The following is a 21432-nucleotide window of genomic DNA, read 5'->3' as shown; positions in this document are numbered from 1 at the left end:
TTATCTATAAATTTTCTTTACCATACACGTGAAAAGTGTAACCACTACAAAAATCTATTATTCGAAATATTTCTCTATAATCCAGTAGTCGACATCAAAAAGTGATTTTCTATAATCTATAAATTTTTCTTTACATTTTCCATACTGTACACGGCGAAAGCGTCAGGAGTCAGGCGGCAGCGTATTCCGCGAGTGCATTATTGTTTTCTCACGCGTTGACGTGCATCGCTTGAGAATCGCTCGCGGCGCGGCGGTAAGCGCAACGCGCCGATCATAAATCATGAATATCAAACGCTAATAGACCGCCCCAGGGATGGGAGAAAGGATCAGATCTAAAGATTGAGAGACTTATCGAGGATATCGGGTGAAATGATTTGAATCGATATGCAAAATAGTTTAGAAAATGAAAAGATGTAGTATATAATCAAGATTCATTAGATTTTGCTGGATATTTAATTCTTATGAGTGAGAAATGAATATTTAAAATTTTTGGATATTCGCTTGTAACATCTCTATAAATACTTTAATATTTTCCAAAAGTTCGGAAATAGGTTTTAGAAAATCTCTACAAGCACTTTAAAATTTTCCTAAACACTCCGTAAACAGAAATTTGTTTTTGATTTTCTAAAAATACTTTAAAATTTTTAAAAAATTCGGAAACTGATAATAACACAAAAATGAGTGACAAATAAAGTCTTTAAATATCCCAAAAATTCGAAAATTCGTTTTTAAAAATCTCTATAAATACTTAGAAATTTCTCAAAATTTTGAAAAATCGCTTATAAATATCTCTATAAAATTATAAAAGCTTCAAAATTTCCCAAAAGATTGGAAATTAATTTTGGAAAACATCCATAAATATTTTAAAATTTTTTTAAAATTCGGAATATTTTAAAATCTTTCAAACATTCGGAAAAATTAATTGATAAATGAATTTCTATAAAAACATAAAAAACTACAATAGACCCATTAAAAACTACATATCTCTTGTCAAATCCTTAAATATAAATATTTGGTAAAGTCATGAAAAAATACAATTTTGATAGTGAAATAATAGAATTCTATTCTTCTATTCAATTGTAATTTACTTTGTCATTTCAAAGCATTAAAGAAATATCTGGTGTTAAAATATAATTTCCTTGTGACTTCCATTATTATTTCAATGACTAAAATTTTTTTAGATCTAAAATGGCAAAGTTAATGTAACAAAAAAATACATTTACATTCGATACTATAAATGTTTGTATAGTTTTAGTTAACTTTATTATTTATTTAAACTTATTTCAAAGTATTGTTCTCCAAATGAGTTGATCTATTAGACTTGCTCAGAGTCATTTTAGTGCTTTGGAAATTATATTAAATGATAGTAAAAAGAAAAATACATAAAAATTATTATTAGATACTATCAATTCATCGGTATATTCATCAATATTTTTCTCAAATCTCAGCATGTAATAGTCATAGTAATAGTCAAATTTAATAATCATAGTCATAGTCAAATGTAATAGTCAGAGTAATTGATTCACTGTTTTCAAGCTACACATCCAATTCCATTTTGTTTTATAAATATTAGAAATATTGTTAAAATATCTAAAAGCAAAAATATATACATTAAAATTTCTATATAATAATAGATTTCTTATTCAATTAGTAAAGTTATTTTCATACCTCTCAGAATCAAAAGCTTAGAAAAGAAGAAAAATACATTGAAATTTGAGGCTATCAATTTTTCTAGATACATATTTGGTTACGATTAAGTTTAGGAAAATATATTAAAAATTAAAATAGAAATTTACCATTTTTTAGTCATATTACTTTTCCTCCTTTCTCATCTTCCTAAAGATTAATGCTTCATTTTAACGTAACAACAAAATTGATGTTGTTTTTATAAATGTTGTTAAAATAGGTAATAAAGACATCGGTAATCTACAAATGTACATTATTGAAAATTTGGGAAAACAGAAGTTAAACATAGAAGATTATCGTTGACCAAGCATTTCCCAAGCCCTGTGTATGACAAGTCCGATACAGCGGGAGCTCATTGTGAATTGAGATGGCGCGCGATTTCCTCCTTCAAAGGGACTTCACAATCATTTCAGAATGATGGCAAGGGCAAACGACAGTATTTTATGAATCGCTTATTATCCGTGACGACGGAATATGATTGAAGTTCTGAAATTGTCTCGAAATTATAATCTGAACTGAAACATCGTCATTTTTATTATATCATTTGTCAACATCTCAGGTGAAAAAATATATTCGCAAATATTAGAATGCCATTACGTTGAACGACTTGTAATGGTCACAACTGTATTAAGCTGTTTTTCATTGTTGTTGATGATTTTATATTTATCCGACATCATTTGAAATACATTATATTTGTTGATAACAATGGAGGAAGGAACATAATTCATATTTCTTACTTTCTCGGAAAAGCTACGTTTTTATACAAATGATAAAACAAATAAATTATTACATTTTATGTTCGATTGGATTTTCCTGGACTCAGAACGCTCCATTTCATCAACTTCTATTCTTCTAGAATTGAAATTTTATGACTATTTTAATTTTTATTTTTTGTCTAAATTCTTAAAACACTAATCAATAACTTGTGAAAAAAAGTACAGCAAATACATTGTTGTCTATTTTACAACTCTAGATTACCCCCTTAAATCTGTATAGCAAAATTCTCTGAACTCTCAATTATATTTCATTTATAAAAGGATGTGTCTAGTCCTGCTCTTAGTATTATTAAATGAAACGCAAAAATCAGGTCTCTAACACTGCTTCTATATTAAAATATGCTGAATAATATTTAATGACCACAAATGAGCAGGATTGTGAAGGTACGCGTATGGATTATTATGGAAAGCAAAGTGAAAAAAGTAATCATAATAACGGCCGGCAAAAATACTGCTTGGGAAGGTAAAAAATAACAACGGAAAACAGCAAACGTCACCAAAGACGAAGAGCATTATGAAACGGGTCAGATAGTGCAAAAAATAAATTATATTTTATTGTGAACCATCCGAATGATTGAAAGTCATTATACACTCAAATGACTTTGTTGTACCAACCAACCGGGGGCTGCTCCGTCGCCTCTACAGGCCGATGGAGCCGTAATAATAATTTTAATGATTTCCAAGTATTTTATATGTCGTTATTATATCACACCGCTTTCTTGACTTTACTTTACATTCAATTTTTTATAGGCTTTTACCATATTATAACCGTATTGTAGTATACACAATATAATGGTAATTTACTTGGGTAAGAATATTGGACAATAGTTTTTATTAAATAATCCATGTGTAATCCAAAATTAAAATATTAAATTTTTAAAAATTGATTTGGATATATTAGTTATTAAGATAGGGGCAAAATACAGAAAATCGATAAGCGAAGGAAATGCGTCTAGACATCCCAGACTGGTTCTTTTGTCTGAGTATGTTTACAATCGTAGTCAAACGATGCACAATGACTTGAAATGTCGAGAAAACATAAAATCAGCAAATAGAATTTCTGGTAAAAGCACAAACTTCTCCTCGCAAAGTTAAAAATCAATCCATCAATTACTTTCTTTGCGTAATGCTCAACAAATTGTCGTGTGCCAAAGTGACACTTTTGCAAATATTTCTTCTACCTATACAAGTTGTGAAGAAACGTCACCTCGAACCCATTAACTTCCTAACTTTCTAGGTAAGGATCATTTAACAATAAACATTATGTGAACTACTACCTATGTGTTGTATTGACTACAAAAAGCGTCGCGTGCAATAACAATGAGGACTACAAAAGAAAAAGATACCGGAGCAAGAATCCTATTACGAAAGGATTATATAACGACCCTGCTAAACGGGGTGCCGAGGATTTAAATTAAGAAAAAAGGACCAGAAAAAAGGGTTGTTTGCTCGGGTTTAATTTTATTACCTAGGCGTATTCTTATGCAAACATAATACCATGGCATTTTAGAGTTTGATGACACTGGAGAGAGATCAAACGTTAATTTTGATTATGTGGACATATGGTGTTTCTTGGTTTAGTTATGTAATTCTTAAAGTGATTAAATTGTTTATGACTAATTAATCTATATTGCAGTTTGAATTGCCAAAATTAATTCACATACCTCTATTTTAAAGCTTTTTTTTGACTATTTTTTTGAGCTTTCATATTATGATAGAGTTCATTGTCTATTGTCATAACTTTAGATGTATCTAAATTTTGATCCTTATGTATTAAGTCGTTTATCTACTAATTTTGGAATGTTATTTTCAATTTGTTATAAGGCAATTTTCCACTTAGACCTAGTTTATACAAATATTTATCTATTTGAATTTATTTCTATCGATACTAATAAAGCTCAATTTGAACTAATTATATCATGAAAGCTCGCTCCACTTTTACAATTTGTTTCAGTACAATGAACATAAAATGAACATAAAATGAAGTTATTATAAGAACCCGTTACCAAAGTACACAAACTATTAACAGTATAGGTATTTTAATAAAAAAAAGTATAGTATTTCCTGACATTTCTTCAACAAACAGTAGTTACCAAAGTAAAGAAAAGTCTGACACACAAATTGTTTTCGCAAAATATTTGTATACAGAATTATTTAATTTGATTCTCGGTAAGCATCTTATAGTAACATTAGTCTGTACTATAATTTTATTCCACGAATATAGTAATTATTATAGATACTGGAGCATGTGATTTTTCCTGGAATTTTGTCGACCAGTCATAATAAATTTTACAATATTTGGTCTTATTATAATATTCTATATTTTATACCACAAAACATGATTAAAAATTATTTAGTGTAAATCGAAATAAGAAACAACGATTGCATTTAGAATTAAAAATATTAAGAAGCATAACAATCCTTTCTATTTGAATCCAATTAGACTTATACTTAAGATAAATTATATTATAATAACAAGAGCATGATTAATGATTGGAAATATTTATTATATATAAACGTGACTGATTGATCGGAACTTTACTAAACGACCAACTGGTTTCAACAATATATTTTCTTCCTCCAGGTTCAAGTAGCTCGATATTATTAACTCTTTCGTTATTATTGTACGAGAATATTTAATGAGTTTCTTGCTACATGTAGATTGGTATTAATTGAGATGCTTATTAGTAGATCTATTGTTACTTTCACGTAGAATCGTTTATGAAATATTTATATTGATGAGATTGTTAAAGTAAGAAGATCTATATATTAATGAAAAGTATTTGTTAGAAAATATTTTTAAATTCTCATTGTTTCTTACAGATCTAAACGACAGTGACCGCAGTAAAACGCCTTATGGTAAGTGCTTTAAGATTGATTATGACCCATACCTATTTACAATACCGAAAACTATAAATTTAAATAAATTTCATAAAATAAATCTGAGATTTTCGATAAAGAAATTTTGAAGCATATGTTATTTACTACTGTTTTTTACAAGAAACAATATTCCGAACTCTAAACGCAACAAGTGATTGAATTTATTCGCCCTTCTGTGTGATATGCCTAAACACTTGCCTACGTCACCGTATAAAGTGCCACTTCCTGTATTTTTTAAGGGGTTGTTCCTTCCAGCTACCTAAATAGGAAAAAAACGAAAAGGGGTTGAGCGAGTTATTCAATTTGTATATGATTAGAGGTCGCGGGGTGAATATTCTGTCAGCCCACGCGGAAGGGTGAAAATGATTTGTAGTGATGATAGACATGTTGTTTTTTTAGTTTGATTTTAATTAACTGTTCGTTCAGGGTAGATGAGATAATTGATAGATGTAAATTAACACGATTATTAGTAAATATTTATATTCAAACTGAAATGGATACCGAAGCATTTGGAGTTAATCTTTTATTACCACCTATCAATTTATTTGAATTTCGCCTTTACTGCTATTACTATAATCAAATTATTATCGTCCATCAGCTTATGGTCCGTACTAAAAGTTCGATATGTATAAATGTAAATTAAAATCGTATTGAGAAGAAAATGAGTTTGCGAGATCGCGTTGGGAATAATAATTCGGTGCGTGGTTCGGCCCTCTCTTCGGCTTATTTCAACCACCTGCGATTAGTCTCATCCTGTCATATTGAACTTAACCGCTTTAAATCACGTACACTTTCATTAATACACCAGTGAATCTGAACATTTTTAATATGCAAACTAAATACCATATATTGCAAGCAAATACCACAACATATTGCAAGCCAATACTACAAGGATAGTAAGGAAAATTGCTCCGCCAAAACGTTGTAGATGACCAAAAAATCGAATAAATTTTGTCACAGCAAGTAATAATAGAATCAGAAATTGATGATGTGATTAACAATGATTTATGGCGAATTTTAAATTATTTTTTATACCAAAGATTTATATTTCTTAAATGTTGTCTTTCATTAATTGGCAAAAAAAAATTATAACAAGAGAAAGATCAGTAGTTCCATTCTGGTATTCAATTTCTGCAGAATCTACGTGTGAATTATAGCAATTCTCAAGTGATTAGTGTTTAATTAATCTTTAATTTAAAAAATCAAATTATTATATTGGATTCTGATCAAGGATTGACAATCACAACCAGTAACAGATAATCTGTAAAGTTAATTTCATGAGCTCGGATATGAATTAGTTGCTGCATACCATATACCATAAACACACCGCTTGCACGCAATTTGCTACTTTTGATTCGACGATCTTAGATCATTTGAGACACCATACTTAGATGCAACGAGAAAAATAAACTAATGGTGCATAGGATCCTACTTCAGGCAAAAGCTTTAATTTTTAAATTATCGATTTTGTTGATTATTTTTTTGGAAAATTTGGAGCTGCCTTCCCCGAAACTAATCATTTCTTCACATTGCCAATACAACCAAAATGTTTTTTGAATCATTCTAATCGGATGCTACGTTCTCTCAAAAACTGCTTTTATTTGCACTTTTTGCTCCGTATCTCCAAAACGGCTGCCTTTGCCAAAAACTAAGAAGCACATCTTTCCGCTAGTAGGAATCGATTTTCTGGGAAAAACCTAAACTTCTCCTCCGAATCAAAAATATCGATTTACCCAATGATTCTTTTCCACGCTACTTCCAGTTTCGATCACCGAAGGTTTCCTCAGTCAATTTGCTTACCATGTGCGTTTAGTGGCAATATAAATTTTGCATCGCGAATCGTATGGTGAATTTAGTAAGAAAAGACAACGAGGCATTAAAGGGGCAAGAGGGACGTCTTTGAGAAGCGCTTTATCGATCGGTTTATGGATCCGCCTACTTCGATAACCGGAGTAGGTACGAAGACTCGAACTTAAAGAGAGTCAAACTATTAAAAAGCCTTCTGGACCAGTGCAGGGGAAATGGAATCATGGGAAAAGTTCTCACGGGTAATCAATACATTAATAAAGGACAAAATTATTCAGGATACAAGACTCCAACTTAACCAGTTGGAATCTGATCAGAAACTAATAATTTCCAAAAATCTACAAATCCCAAATGGTATCTCATATCATTTTGACTTACTGAACTGATGGTGATATCGCTAGTTAATTTTTTTTTATTATTGATGTTACCAATAATTTTTTCCTATAAGCCTATAAGTCTATTTTCTATAAATTTCACAAAATACATCATGTGATTATTATACTACGCTACTGTGTTTTCTGTACTGTGAATATCAGAGTTTGCTTGTAATTATATATATAAACATAAATTAAGTATGCACTGGAAGGAGTTACAGCAGTGCATTAAAACCTCGGATCAGAGATCGCTCGAGAAAGATAGCTAAGAAACAAGTATGACAGTGAATTCGTATTAAGCTTATTGAAATTGTGAAAAATTAAACTCGTTATTAAAATACACATATTGTGAGAAATTAATTTAATATCCGAAAAATTTTAAAAATCTTAAGTTAAAAATCAAATTGTTGTGAAATACACAGTTCTTTTTAAGAAATATAATTTGTTAATCGATATTACAGAACCATATATAATTTCCATCCTCAAAACGTCATTTAAAAACTTAGTCTTAGTTTGAAGAAGATCAAAAGGTTAATTTTATGAAATATATTATTAACTCATTCAAGATTATCAATAAATAGGAAAAAATAGTTTAATTAAATTTTAATTGAATTCAATTGAAAAATTAGAAAACTAGAATTATTTATCAGCATATCTAATATGGAAATCGACTCTGTATACCACTAAACCAATCATTAAAAGTTTTAATTTTAACTTCTAGTTGACTGAATATTTTTGGAATGTCATTTATATAACAAATCGTAAACCAAGGAATGGCTAATCTGTTGAGATTTTTCTTAAATCTTTCGTGAATTCACTTTTATTTCACTGCCAATATATACCATAACATATTACCATACAAACTAGAATAAAGTATGAATATACTATTCTATTATTCTTATTCTATTAGCTAATTCTATTATTTCTATTCTATTAGCTAATAATTATGAATATTATATTAGCACAGAATTTGGATTTGGAAAGAAAACAGAAGAGTATTAGTTTATTAGAATTCAATAGACGCAATTTTTGAATATTATATATGAGGGTAGTCTAGAAAGTTATCAACATAAACCCAACAGATTGCTGTAGTAAAAATATTGTTAGAAGCTATTTAGCCCGCCGAAGTACGCATATAAACATATACATAAATTCGCGAATGTGATTATAATTATAAATATCAAAATTATTTATATGGAAGATTATCTAAGATCTGTTCTATGTTTGAAATTACAATCATTGTTGAACAAAGAACTAGCTTCACTTGAAATCACTTAACCAACTTCGCTTTACCAGCAAAAAAAAACAAAGAAATAAGTAATGAAGTTAATTAAAAATTCAAAATCAAAGTATTAGAATACTAAGATTAGATTAGGGGACGTGCTTTAATGATGTGATCGATTTTTAAAGATTTTTAGATTCCTTCTACCCCCTCGATGATACATCGTGATATATACAATCTCAGAAAAATATTCTACTTTATTTTCTATATCAATAACCTAGATGCAGACCTAGATTTTTGAAAGTATGGATTTAAATTATGTCCAGTTAGAAAATTTGTTGTGAAGAATGTGATTATTGTTAGCTGGAGTAGCAAATGTGCTAAAGGTCATAAGTATTAGAGAATGATCAGAAGAGAGATCATAACTAGATTCAATATTAAGATTTGAATATCCAATACCTCTCACAATAAAAAAATATAAAAGGTCTAGAACTTTGATTGAGTCAGAAGGCCAATATGTTGGACTGGAAGTTGAAATAAAGAAGAGGTTATTTTGCCCTATGGCTGCAGCTTACCCCTCTCCATCTAACGTCACTTGTATTTTGAGTACATAAAAAACCGTTATTTTTTTTTTGAAAAATTTCGATTTTTTTTTGAAAAATTTCGATTTTTTTTAAAATTCAGATTAAAAATAAATGCACCCCTCAAACCCCTAACACCCCAAGCCACACAGTAATTAATGAATGCCCGTTTAAAAATTAATCGTCAGCTTCAATGTAACACCATCATCTTTATTGAATTTATACAAGTTCTAACAACTTACTTCTAACCAAATCAGAGACCACTTATAATCATTGAGCATGCGTTACAAACGTTGTAGTATTCATATTCACAGCATTAACCCGTATGGAAAATAAGATATCAGCAGCAAATGAAGCAAGAAAACCAGCATTAAGATTAATTAAAAATCTTAACTCCTACTAATCTAAATGCCTCATAGATTCAATTCGCCGATAAATCAATTCCTTCGCTCTCGGAATGACACCCCCTTCACGGTCTCAGATGTGTTTCTCTCGTAGTCGACGCAACGCTATATGGACACCGCGCAATCGTTTAAACGGCTCATGCAGTTCCGTTCCCGTTGTTGCATATTCAAACTAGTATATCATCCGGCGGTTAATTAAAAATTCGCCGGTGTAATTTAGTACGCAGAAACGATAATAAATTTTACAGATATTAAAACTATAATTTAAATTATTCAAGAGAACAAAACAGAACGAACCAAAAGGAAAAATCGCGAATAAACGTACCACCGACTGTTATGTTTTGGCGAGCAATTATTAAACAGTTTAGCCTTTTATATGATGTCAGTATGTGTGAGAAACGTATCCGACTATTGTGGGAAATGAATGAATCTGTACAGGTCATCTGGTAATTTTTTAATTGCAGTTTGCAGTAAATGTAATAAATTATATAATTGACATAGGAATCAACGTTACTTAACCGTTCTCAAAAAACATAATTTATCTAGGAGGTAACATTCAATATACTCTCTTTTTAGTTATTGATTATCTCCAGTATTATTAATGTCTTGTATTGTGTAATATATAAAATTATATAAATGGCATATTAATCAAATAGGATTCACGTTACTCAATCGTTCTAAAAAAAAAACCAATTGCCATTAAGTCTAAAAAGTAGCACTCAATGAACTTTTAAATATTGAAAAATTCTCAAAAAATATTAATTTGTTCAATATTTTATGAAAGAATTTTATCAAAGTAATGAGGAATGATTGAACAATAAACCAAACTACAATTATGGTAGCTTGGTCTCAAAAACTAATCAAAGAGACCATATAGAGTTTTATCAAATGATTTTTGAATTTATTTTTAATTTATTTTTATTATTCATATCATCATTTAAAATACTAACCAGGTGTAAGTAGCAATTGTCTTAAGTCAAGTTGCTTGAACTTCTCGATTAATGTAAATCAAATAAGGCTTAACTATAAGAACAGAAATTGAAATTCATCAAATTTAATTTTTTAGAACTTTTGATTATTCGGAATTTTAATAATGAAACTACTTTTTGTGGGTATATTTCAGGATATTACAATCAAAAACATGATGTAAAAATTATGCAGAAAACAAATAAAATAATAAAAAAAAATTAACAATTTCTTACGAATAAACGATCCGGAAAATCTTCACCAAAAACTAATCAGCATTCTTAACTGATACCTTTCAAACTGTTTTTAAATTTCCAAAATAGGATCAGGGAGAAACAACTTGTGATCGTCTCAAAAACTAGTCAAAGAGACCATATCGGGATTCATCAAATGTCTTTTGAATTTTTTAAATCGGTGCCGAGAAAACATCGATGAAAAATCAAATTTTGACTCAAATACTCATACAAACTTCTTTCAATTTTAGTGTCAAACGATTCAATATGACTTGAAATATCGAGAATAAAATAAATAAAATAAATAAAATAAATCTGATTAACAAACAAATAAAAATCAATATCAATAATAAATCAAGAAGTGTACAAGCGATTTATTGATGATAACTTCATGAGTATTTACCAAGTTTTCTTTTACAATCGTACCACAATGTAAATCTATTCGCATTTATCTATATTTCAAATGTAAAACCATTCCTATGCTTCCACATACATAATTTGACACATCTGAAGGTTTAATTACGTGATGCTATTATTAGTAATTCACTCTATTATTATTATGAATACGCACAGAGGGCAATCATCTTATCATTTCTGTTAGGAATACAATTACGAGCGTTATATTAAATTATAGAGGTTCATATTAGTAATTACATCGAGGGATCAAACATAGATATGCTCTCTCACAATTCACAATACGAATGCTTTTATGCTAAATCACATGTTATGTAACATCTCAAGCATGCAGAAACGTATGAAATTCACACTTGACATGTATTATATTTTTTGCAACTTTGTCTTGGGGGTAAGAGGCATAAATTAGTGAAACCAAAATTAGTTGTTACTCCTCAAAATATCCATTTAAAAAAAGTAATACATTTATTTATTTGATATGGCAAACCTATATAAAGAAGTATTAGAATTTTTACAATTTTGAAATCAATTTACATATCAAAACCTTATTTTTTTATCCTTACCTTATTTATCACTTGGGATAAAAAAATAAAAATTAAATAATTTTATTATTATTGTACATTTAAATTGTAATTTTTTTAAAATATTTTATATTAAATAGTAGCACCAATTGTTATAAAAAAATAAGCAAGAATTATGAACTGAAGGTTATAATCGTACGCATTAAAATCAGCTCGTTCCAAATACGATTCTTATTAGACGATTGCGAGTTCTTTTGCCACTATGATATTTATACATATAATTTACACGTCATAATTAAATGTAAATAAGTTATTTTTATAAATAAATTTCCTTGCTTGTTAGACAGTATTATTTCAGCCTATTATTTTCATTAATTTAATTCAACAGGTGTTAGACTGTGTGATTGGCGTCTGCGAGAGAAGTGTTTGTTGATTAACCTCTGAACAATAGTTAGAATTATATTTGTTTCATAATTTTACTATCTGTTCTGTTTGCATATTTATAAAGTATGAATGGCAATGTATACGCATATAGCCATTACTCAGCGATAGCATCTTTAATTAAGAATGATTAGAATCTAATTAATTACACATCGAGGGTAACCACAATTCCAGCGTTATTTAAATTTGTTTACTAACCTGATAGTTATAAGTAAATGTATGTATATTATTTTATTCATATAATATATAATTTTTCATGTAGAAATAAGTAGAGATCATCGAACTTAATAAAAATGAATATAAATTACTGTGATTCTTGTTTGTTATTAAAAGTCGATTTATATTTTTTTATATAGTGAAAGTGCTAACATTTTTTGCTCTTACTAACAAAGTCACGTGTTTATTAAATTTAGAGAAAGTGTCAACTTTTTATCACTTAACATAAATAATTTGAAGATTCTAGGCATAATTTTAATGATTTATGATGAAATATATTTGTCTCATTTATTCCCATTTTTCTCCATCTCCAAAGTTAAAATCTTCGCATGTTTTTTCTAATGGAATTGCATCAAAACAACAATAATTTATTGCATTAGCTTCGTGTTTCCTTTATTAACGGTCAGATATGAATATTTAATTCGATAGTATCTGTAATTAGATTACACACAGAGCAACCACTCGATTTAACAAGCGATCGAACTGAAAGCGCGAAGAAGTTATTAAAATTTAAATATGAATTGCGTAACTAATATATGAATATGAAAAAATAGAGCAGTAATATGATATAAGTCGGGAAACACGCACTTGCAGTGCCTTTGTGTTATTAACTAATTTGAATAAAAAATGACACGGTCTGATGATCATTTTGCGTCTGGTGGATATAATCAAAAACGTTGCTTGAGAGTATCAACATGGTATGCAAATGCGATAAATGTTTATCATTCTATGAAAAAACAACGATATTTGCTTTATAGTTTTACACAATTCTTGACAAAGTAAGTGAAGAAAATATTAGATAATTTAATTTTGAGTTCTTTTACCTTCCCATTTGTTCTCTAAATGTTTCAAGCAATTCCAAATCAATTAACTCCGAAATTCAAAAAAAACTATATAAGTATATATGTTGACTTGTTTTCACGAAATATACTTATAATAATAATTTTCATTGATTCACTAAATAATAATTATCTATACATTTCGAAGCACATCTTAAAAGCAACTTAAATTTTCAACGCAATTTTTTCTCATTTTTGAACAGCAATCAGACTTAACAACTGTCCTATGGGCTCCCACTTCTCATTTTTACCCTGTTTTTAGGAAAACAAAAATTATGCTTTCCTAAACTAATCGTTTCTTCACAAGCAAAATGTTTTTTGAATCATTCGAATCGGATGCTCTGTTCTCTCAAAAACTGAATTTCCATTTTCAGCACTTTTTCCTTTCTATTTTCGAAACTGCTGGACCAACTTTTGCCAAAAACTAAACAGTACGTCTCCCTATCAATTAGAATCGATTGCTTTTTGAATATTTCAAATCGGTTGATCCATACTCCCGAAAACGTGGATGAAAAATTTGTATACATACATACGCATATGCACACACATACACATATAAATATATCCATTTTCCCTAAAATATGCCAAAATGTTCAAAAACCTCTGAAACGTAAAGATATGCAAAAACATTCATTTTAGATTTTTGGACGAATATATAAATAAACTCTACGGAAAGTTAATAATAATTTGAAATTTACTCCATGAAGTGAAGTCTGGTATTTCATTTGAGGTCATAAAATTTTTAAAAATTATGATCGGTTGCAAATATCGAGATGTCGCGACTTTATTGTCATGCACCCTCAAAACCATCGCCAACTACATTTGCACCAAAAAAAATTTCAGTATTTGAGGAAATATTCAGTTAGTGCAAACTTATATTCAAATCTATATATTCTAATTACTCAAATCTCGTTATCCTTTACCACGATATGAAATTTTCACACCTGCTACAAACTAATTTACATCTAAAGACCCACCATCCGCCATCCAATTGGCGCAGTGGTCGTATTAAAAAAGATTTGCATTTCGCTTTGAGCTTGCGTTCGCCACGGTGTTTGCTTTTGAAAGCGTTTGCATGCCCCTTTTATAATATCAACTTTTTTCTTTCGATTTAACCTGAGGCAAGGTCACGTGGCTTAACGGAGGCGCCACTAAAACAAGATCGACATAAACGAACGATCGATACAAAAGACCAGCCTAAAGTATAAAAGTCAGACCGAGATCGGGCTTTGAGCTCTGGCTACGGCTACGAGCCTGCCTGCCTGCCTGCATGCATATTTTTATCAAGATGACAATAGCCGCGCACGGCGTGAGAGAATCGAGGTGTATGCTAATTAGTTAAAGGATTGAAGAATATTGAACGAATTCTGATTAATAGATCTGTAATACTCTTATGAAACTATTTGCTTAGGAATCACAACCCATCATTTTAAGGGTCAAAATCAAATTGGCGCTCCATTAACCACGTGAGGCTCAAAAGGGGGGGGGGAAGAATTCCGACAAAAAATCACGAAATATCACATGAGGGAGGGGGTCTTGTAATATGTTACGAGTATTTTTACCTGAATTTAAAAAAAACTAAATTTTTCAAAAACTTTACAATTTCTTCTAGTTAAAAAATACACGTGAAGTTGTATGAGAAAGAGAGTTTAATTTTAAATATCATCAATTATCACCAAGAGAGGAAGTGGGGGCTCCAAAAATCTTTAAAATGACATGATCACGTGATTAATGCACATGACGTAAATACACCAAAGGTATGAGGTAATACACCGTTCAAGTATTACGTAAGCAGATTTAGTACAATTATTTAACCCCCCCCCATCCCCCTTTGTCAGCAAAAGTAAGCAAATATGTCACCAAAATGTCACAAAATAAGCAAATCAATAATACAACTACCTCAAAATTCTTGCTGTAGATAAGTTACCAAAAATAATGAACCTAATAAAATATGTAAATAGGTGCAATTTTAAAAATGATCTTCAACTTTATTTTTTTATTGAAAAATACCTAAATTAATGTAGACATCTGATAATTCCATTTACTCTTAGTCTTAACATTATCGTGAGAAAAAGCAAATAAATTACACTAAAACCATCGACATCTTAATTTGAATACAGAAATTCTGACTATATATTTGCAAAACTCGTGAGAATTTTTATGACATTTGCTTCGTGTCTTAATAGTTACCATTGACCTCGAAATTAAATAAAAATTAATTTGCTATATAAAAAGTAATGACGAGAATATGTAAAGTATAATAAATTCAAAATATGGTAAAAAAATTGTTTTTAGTGCAATAGCAATATATTTGGGAACGTGTCAAGATATTGAGTATTAGACAATAGCTAAGTTGAGAGCTATATTCACAGAAATAAGAGAATTCAAAATTATTAAAAAATAGATATGTATAAATTATAAAATATTGCAGATTTTATCGTTTTACAAGAATGATCTGCATATTTTAACATGCTACTGGAGGGCTATAAACTATGACAGTATTTTACACGTACAAGAACTTTTATAAAATTAGTTTTTTTATAAATTGTAAATAATTAATTAATATTAATTAAATTAATATTAATTTAAAATACGAAATTATGATTCTGTTATACTTGTATCATTAATATAATTCTTAATGACACTTCAAACAAAATTTAATTTAAAATTATATTTTGACAAATTGCTTTAGTTAATCAGGAATAGTGGTATCCTATAACGAGCGACCATCTATTTTCATTTGCCATAACCATTAACTATATTTACTCATTATGGCAAAGTATATTTTTAACTTACAATTATTATATTGGATGGTGTTTTCATTGTATTGCTCTGCATTACATATTATCTCAAATAAATTGCTAAATCTTACGATCAACACGCGTGCTGCATATATTAATATTTTGTTCAAATCTCTGAATGAAATCGGCGTACGTTATTCCCAAGCTTCATCCACTCCCAATTTAAATCTCAGAGCCATTATACTCCCATATATGAATATGCGCATGCAAAAACACGAAATGAAACTTTAATATCGATAATGAAATATTCTTCTGGGATCAAAATTATAGGCTTTATCTCAACAACGAGACTACGGATATATATTATATTTGCCAGTGGTGGCAAAGATTCGAGATTATAAAAAAATGGTAACAGACGATAAATATTGCAAGTATGGCCAGGAAGAATTATTTAACTACTTAATTGCTTAAATGAAGTTTCGAGAACATATTTAAATTTTAATTTTCAGAATATGATTGTTTACTATTATTGATAATTGATAGAAATGAGTTGCAAATTATTGATATCGATGAAAGAATAGTCAGAATGATCTTGCAAGTCTGAGTGAGTGATTAATTACAATTATATGTTAATCAATTGATTATCTATATATCAATTCAGTAATAAATAAAAATTGAATATACATAACAAAAGTGTACACGTTTAAGAATATATAGAAAAAATGATAATAATACGTTTTGAATACAAAATATTCAATAAAATTTAGAAAAACATGTCTCGGTAAAAATGAAGCATTTTTTAACTTCTTTCACATCTTTTTTTTTATATCAATTTTAGCATATATATCACACTTCTACTTTTTTAGATGGCATTGTGTAAAAGGCATTATAATATCGAGAAAATCGTCAGTAGACATTTAATCGGTAAATTTAATTTTTTTTTGGTCCTGAATTTATGTTTAACAAAATGTTTAATTTCAACACTAACATACAGATTTTTTAGTTTAACAAAAATGAAAAAAAATTATGTGAACCCAAAAAATAAAATTACTCTGTTTAGCTTCTTCTAAATTTCAATATATTTCACACCTTTGTTATCGACTTTAGATAGAATTATGGAGAAGACATGATTTTTGCAATATTGTTAGAAATTTCATAAGTAAGTTTCAACACAGTTTTAAAATTGTTCAAAAAGCTTTATTTTTAATAAAATTCATGTAGAACTGTAAATGCAGCATCTTATGCATTCCTGAATTCAAAATCAGTAGTATAATAGGTATATATCTGCGCGCGTAATCCATCTAATAAATCATCTCGTCTTAATTATACATTTTTCTAGCAATCTATAACATCTGCAATATATCTTTAGTTTCCATTTGGCGAAGATTTTATCCTAATTGTCCGCCAGTATGTGTAAATGCCCAACATAGTTGCCGATGTGTGTTTCGGCCTGATTATAGTGTTGCATGTGAAAGAACAGCACAGTAACGCACTACCTCTCTTAACTTTAGCCTTGGGCCGATTGATCATTATAAAGATTAAGATCCTATTTCAGAATGAATATCATAATTCTTTCAAAATGCATAAACTAAATCGATTAACTAAATAACAAAGATAAATATTCCACGGAAAAATGCAAAGCAATTTTGTGAAAATCATCAGTATAATAATTTGAATACAAAATTCCACTATCTGAATGATGACCTGTATTTATAATAATAGACGCATCAAATAACTTTAATTCTGCAATTAATAAAAAGTATATTATGCAATTTCTATATATCTGTAATTTTTACATAAATTACCACTCATCCATTATTACCATATGAATTGTCCGAGTCGAACGCAAATAAATCACCGATTCCAGGTTACAGTTAAATTTTCAATGACATAACTATAGTCACTCCACGGGGTGCTCTAGATAACAAAAGTTTCGCAATGGTCAACCAGAAATAAAGGTGCACCTTTTATTAAACGCCCGCGCATCGTGTTTGCAAAGGCAGATGGACAGACGGACAAACGATTGTGTCTCGACATATTCATAGAATTTTCAGTTTGACCAATTGTCGGCAGCAATAATTTATTAGGAATGACCATACCAGAGGTTCTAAAAGTTTTAGTAAATTTTTGCATCGATATTTTACTCATACCTCACCACCTCCACCACTCAGGTAATTACTTATTTGTTTGCTTCATATAAAATATTGATAACTAGTATATATATAGTATAAATTTATTGATTATTGCTAATTTTTTATGATAACTTTCTAATTGAAAATAGGAAATTTATATGCTCAAAAATTTCTTGAGTGTATTTGTATAAATTCTAAAGTTAACCAAAGAATGCAATTACCTGCATATAATGATGCTAACAAAACCTAGAAATGTTATGCAACAAGTTTAGAACAACCAACAAAAAATATTGCTAAATATTAGCAAATAACAAAATGTAGAGCTGCTAAAGTACGAGTAATATGCAGCTTCATTTGTTCTTATTATGAATGTCTAAAGTAGAGAATATAAGTCTATCATCCCACAGTTTTAGAATGCTTGCACCCTTCGTTTACATTTCAAGAGAACATTAGCAAAGATTTTGTTCTTTTAACACCTATTTATACAGATCTTTTTCTACTCTCGAAGAAACGCCTAAATATTATCGAAAAGCCTAACGTTCATGAGCCTCTCGGACAATAGAAACATTGTGAATACCTTAAATAAGTGAAATAAAATAAATCAAGTGTTTGTTCTGTCCAAGAAAACGTCTTCTTGAAATTAGATCTTTGAATAGAGATGTTAAGAGCAGATGGACCCTGGATAAGAAGGTCGGAAATGATCTTTATTGCTTCTACTTAAGATTTGGTGACACGGAAACCGCAATGTGATAGTAAAAATATTAGAATTTAAAATAAGAGTCCTTGTAGAAATGAAATCAATGATCTATTGAAATATTTTTTTATAATAGGATAGGATAAATATATTTAATTTAGGAAAAAATTTCATTCCTTATTATTTTACTAATGATATACAAATGTATTGTAAATATTAAAAATAGGTATCATAAATTTTTATTATCTGTTACTACCAATACACATTTATTAAAAAATAATTACAAACCGTAAAAGCCGTTACCTATTATTACCTATCAGTTCGGGAACTCACACGAATATTTTAAACAAAAAAATGTGCAGACAAGAATCGTAGATTTAAGAACTAGATTCCTGCCAGGCAGGCGCCTCGTAAAAGGATCAGAAACCGCAAAATCAGGATATCGCCCGCACCTAACAGGGAAGAGACTAATGAGGGGCCTTGATAAATCCCGCCTTAAGACTTCTGACTGGAAAACATCTGACCATACGTCATGCTAAATTATGTGTTTATTTGCAATATCAATAAGCAATAAAATGTTGAATAGGAAATATTTACATAGTTTTAATTAAGAAACATTAGACCAAAAAATCATCAGTAGGGGAAAAATTCTAGTAATAAACTTGTAGTGCATCGCATCGTGCCTTAAGGCAAATTTCCATATCATAATTTAAATTTATGAAATAATTAGATTTTGAAAATTTTCCTTTTTTTCGAAAATTTTGAATTCTTTCTAATGCGATGGCGTTGCGTAGCTGTTTTGACATTTTAGAATTTTGGAAATAGAATTAAGCTAACTGTCAGGATACCTTATACAAAAATTCAGCTCAAACGATTCAAAATGAATTGAAATGTCATGAAAAAATAAAATTAGCAAATTAGGGTTTCTCTGGTGAACCAACTTTTTTATATTGATCACAGATAGAAAAATCTAAATTTTATATTTCCCAAAAAATATGAAATATAATGAGCCGTGAATAACGGCCCCCGGTGCCGTCTACGCTCACGCGCCGGTTCTCCGAGATGATTATGCACAAGTTTTCAGCTGGATTTACCTAAAACACAGGTAGGACCCGGTCCCATATATCTTGTATCGGTTCCCAAATTATATTTTAATTTTCATATTTATAAACTGAAAGTTCAGTCATCTTCTTTTCGCCCACGCGGGGCCATTCGTTCCGTTTCGGTCATCCGCAACACGCAAATGACCCAAAGACGGAAATAACAAACGGAATGTAACTTTTTTTGTTCTTTAGGTATGTTTTTGTCTTAATTTTTTTCGGGTTTTTGGTTCGTAGGAATTTTACATTATAATTAGTATTTTTAATTTCTATTATCTGAATGAAATTCGTTGTTTGAGTTGTTGTTTCGAATGAAATGCGGTAAACATGGAATGCTTTATAAAAGAGGAGTAATTAGTCATCGTGCTATTAATTATGGTAGCTGTCGGAAGCGGCACTCACTTCTACTAATTGTTTCGCCCTAATGTAAAAGATTATGTCCAAATTTAGAACCATTTTTTAAAGAATATTTTACTTCAAATTGAACATTATTTAATAAGCTTGCTTACTTAATCAGTTTACTAAACAATAAATAGCAAAAAGTTTAGCTGTAGAAATATAAGATTATGTTAAGTTTTTATTCATATTATACCAAAATATTTTAACCTCATTTTAATATGAGTGCTTACTTACTTAGACAAAAAAAAAAAAATAAAAACATTAGCTGTAATTTTTATACACAAATCAAAATTGCCAAAATTGCAATTTTTGCCCAATTTCCAATACGCCTTTTGAACTATTTTTGTAAGATATACATTAATTATTTTTTTGCCTAATTTCCAATATATATTCCTTACTTAAATTTCATAAGGTTTTCGCATTTTATTCTTCATAGATAATCAAATAATAATCCGAAATATTTGATTGTTGTGAAGTAAACATTAATTAAAATTTTGGCTAACTTTCAAACTCCATAACATTTCTGAATTTTATTGTTTTTATAGAGAATCTAATCATGAACCAAAAATTTAGATTTTCGATTTTGCATTAATTATTTTTTTGATAATCTTTGAATGAGTATTCTAAACTTATAAAATTTCTGAAAAGTACTCTTTGTAGAGAAACAAATAATCGTCCAAAAATTTTGATTGTTGCAAGGTATAAATTAACTACAATTTTGACTAATTCCCAACATATTTTCTAAACTCATATCAGAATTCATAACATTACTGAATTTTATTATTGTTTTTGTAGAGAATCAAATCTTCATCCAAAACATTTTATTTCTGTAAGGTATATATCAAATAATTTTTAGTCTAATTTATAGCACGTAATGTAAATTATTTTATTCTTTACAAAAAATCAATTATTATTTTTAAAAAATGATACCTATATATATATACATATATATATATATATATATATATATATATATTTTAATATGTTTTATAATGTACATTATTTTA

The 21432-nt window shown here is 29.0% G+C and overlaps 1 protein-coding gene across 1 annotated transcript in view; it reads left to right on the top strand.

Annotated features, from left to right (window-relative positions):
* LOC113365822 (protein nubbin-like) overlaps positions 1 to 21432 on the top strand; it is a 368699-nt gene that overhangs the window by 141354 nt on the left and 205913 nt on the right. Inside the window, exon 2 of the mRNA XM_026607366.1 lies at positions 5286 to 5321. Coding sequence (XP_026463151.1) covers positions 5286 to 5321 — 36 coding nt within the window. The remainder of the gene's footprint in view (positions 1 to 5285; positions 5322 to 21432) is intronic.

The sequence above is a fragment of the Ctenocephalides felis genome, unplaced genomic scaffold (assembly GCF_003426905.1).
Source record: "Ctenocephalides felis isolate EL2017-DRISC unplaced genomic scaffold, ASM342690v1 CF-g0.4_SCAFFOLD_01170, whole genome shotgun sequence".
Lineage (NCBI taxonomy): Eukaryota > Metazoa > Arthropoda > Insecta > Siphonaptera > Pulicidae > Ctenocephalides > Ctenocephalides felis.
Note: the sequence above shows the minus strand (reverse complement) of the source record. Positions and strands in the feature narration are given on the sequence as shown.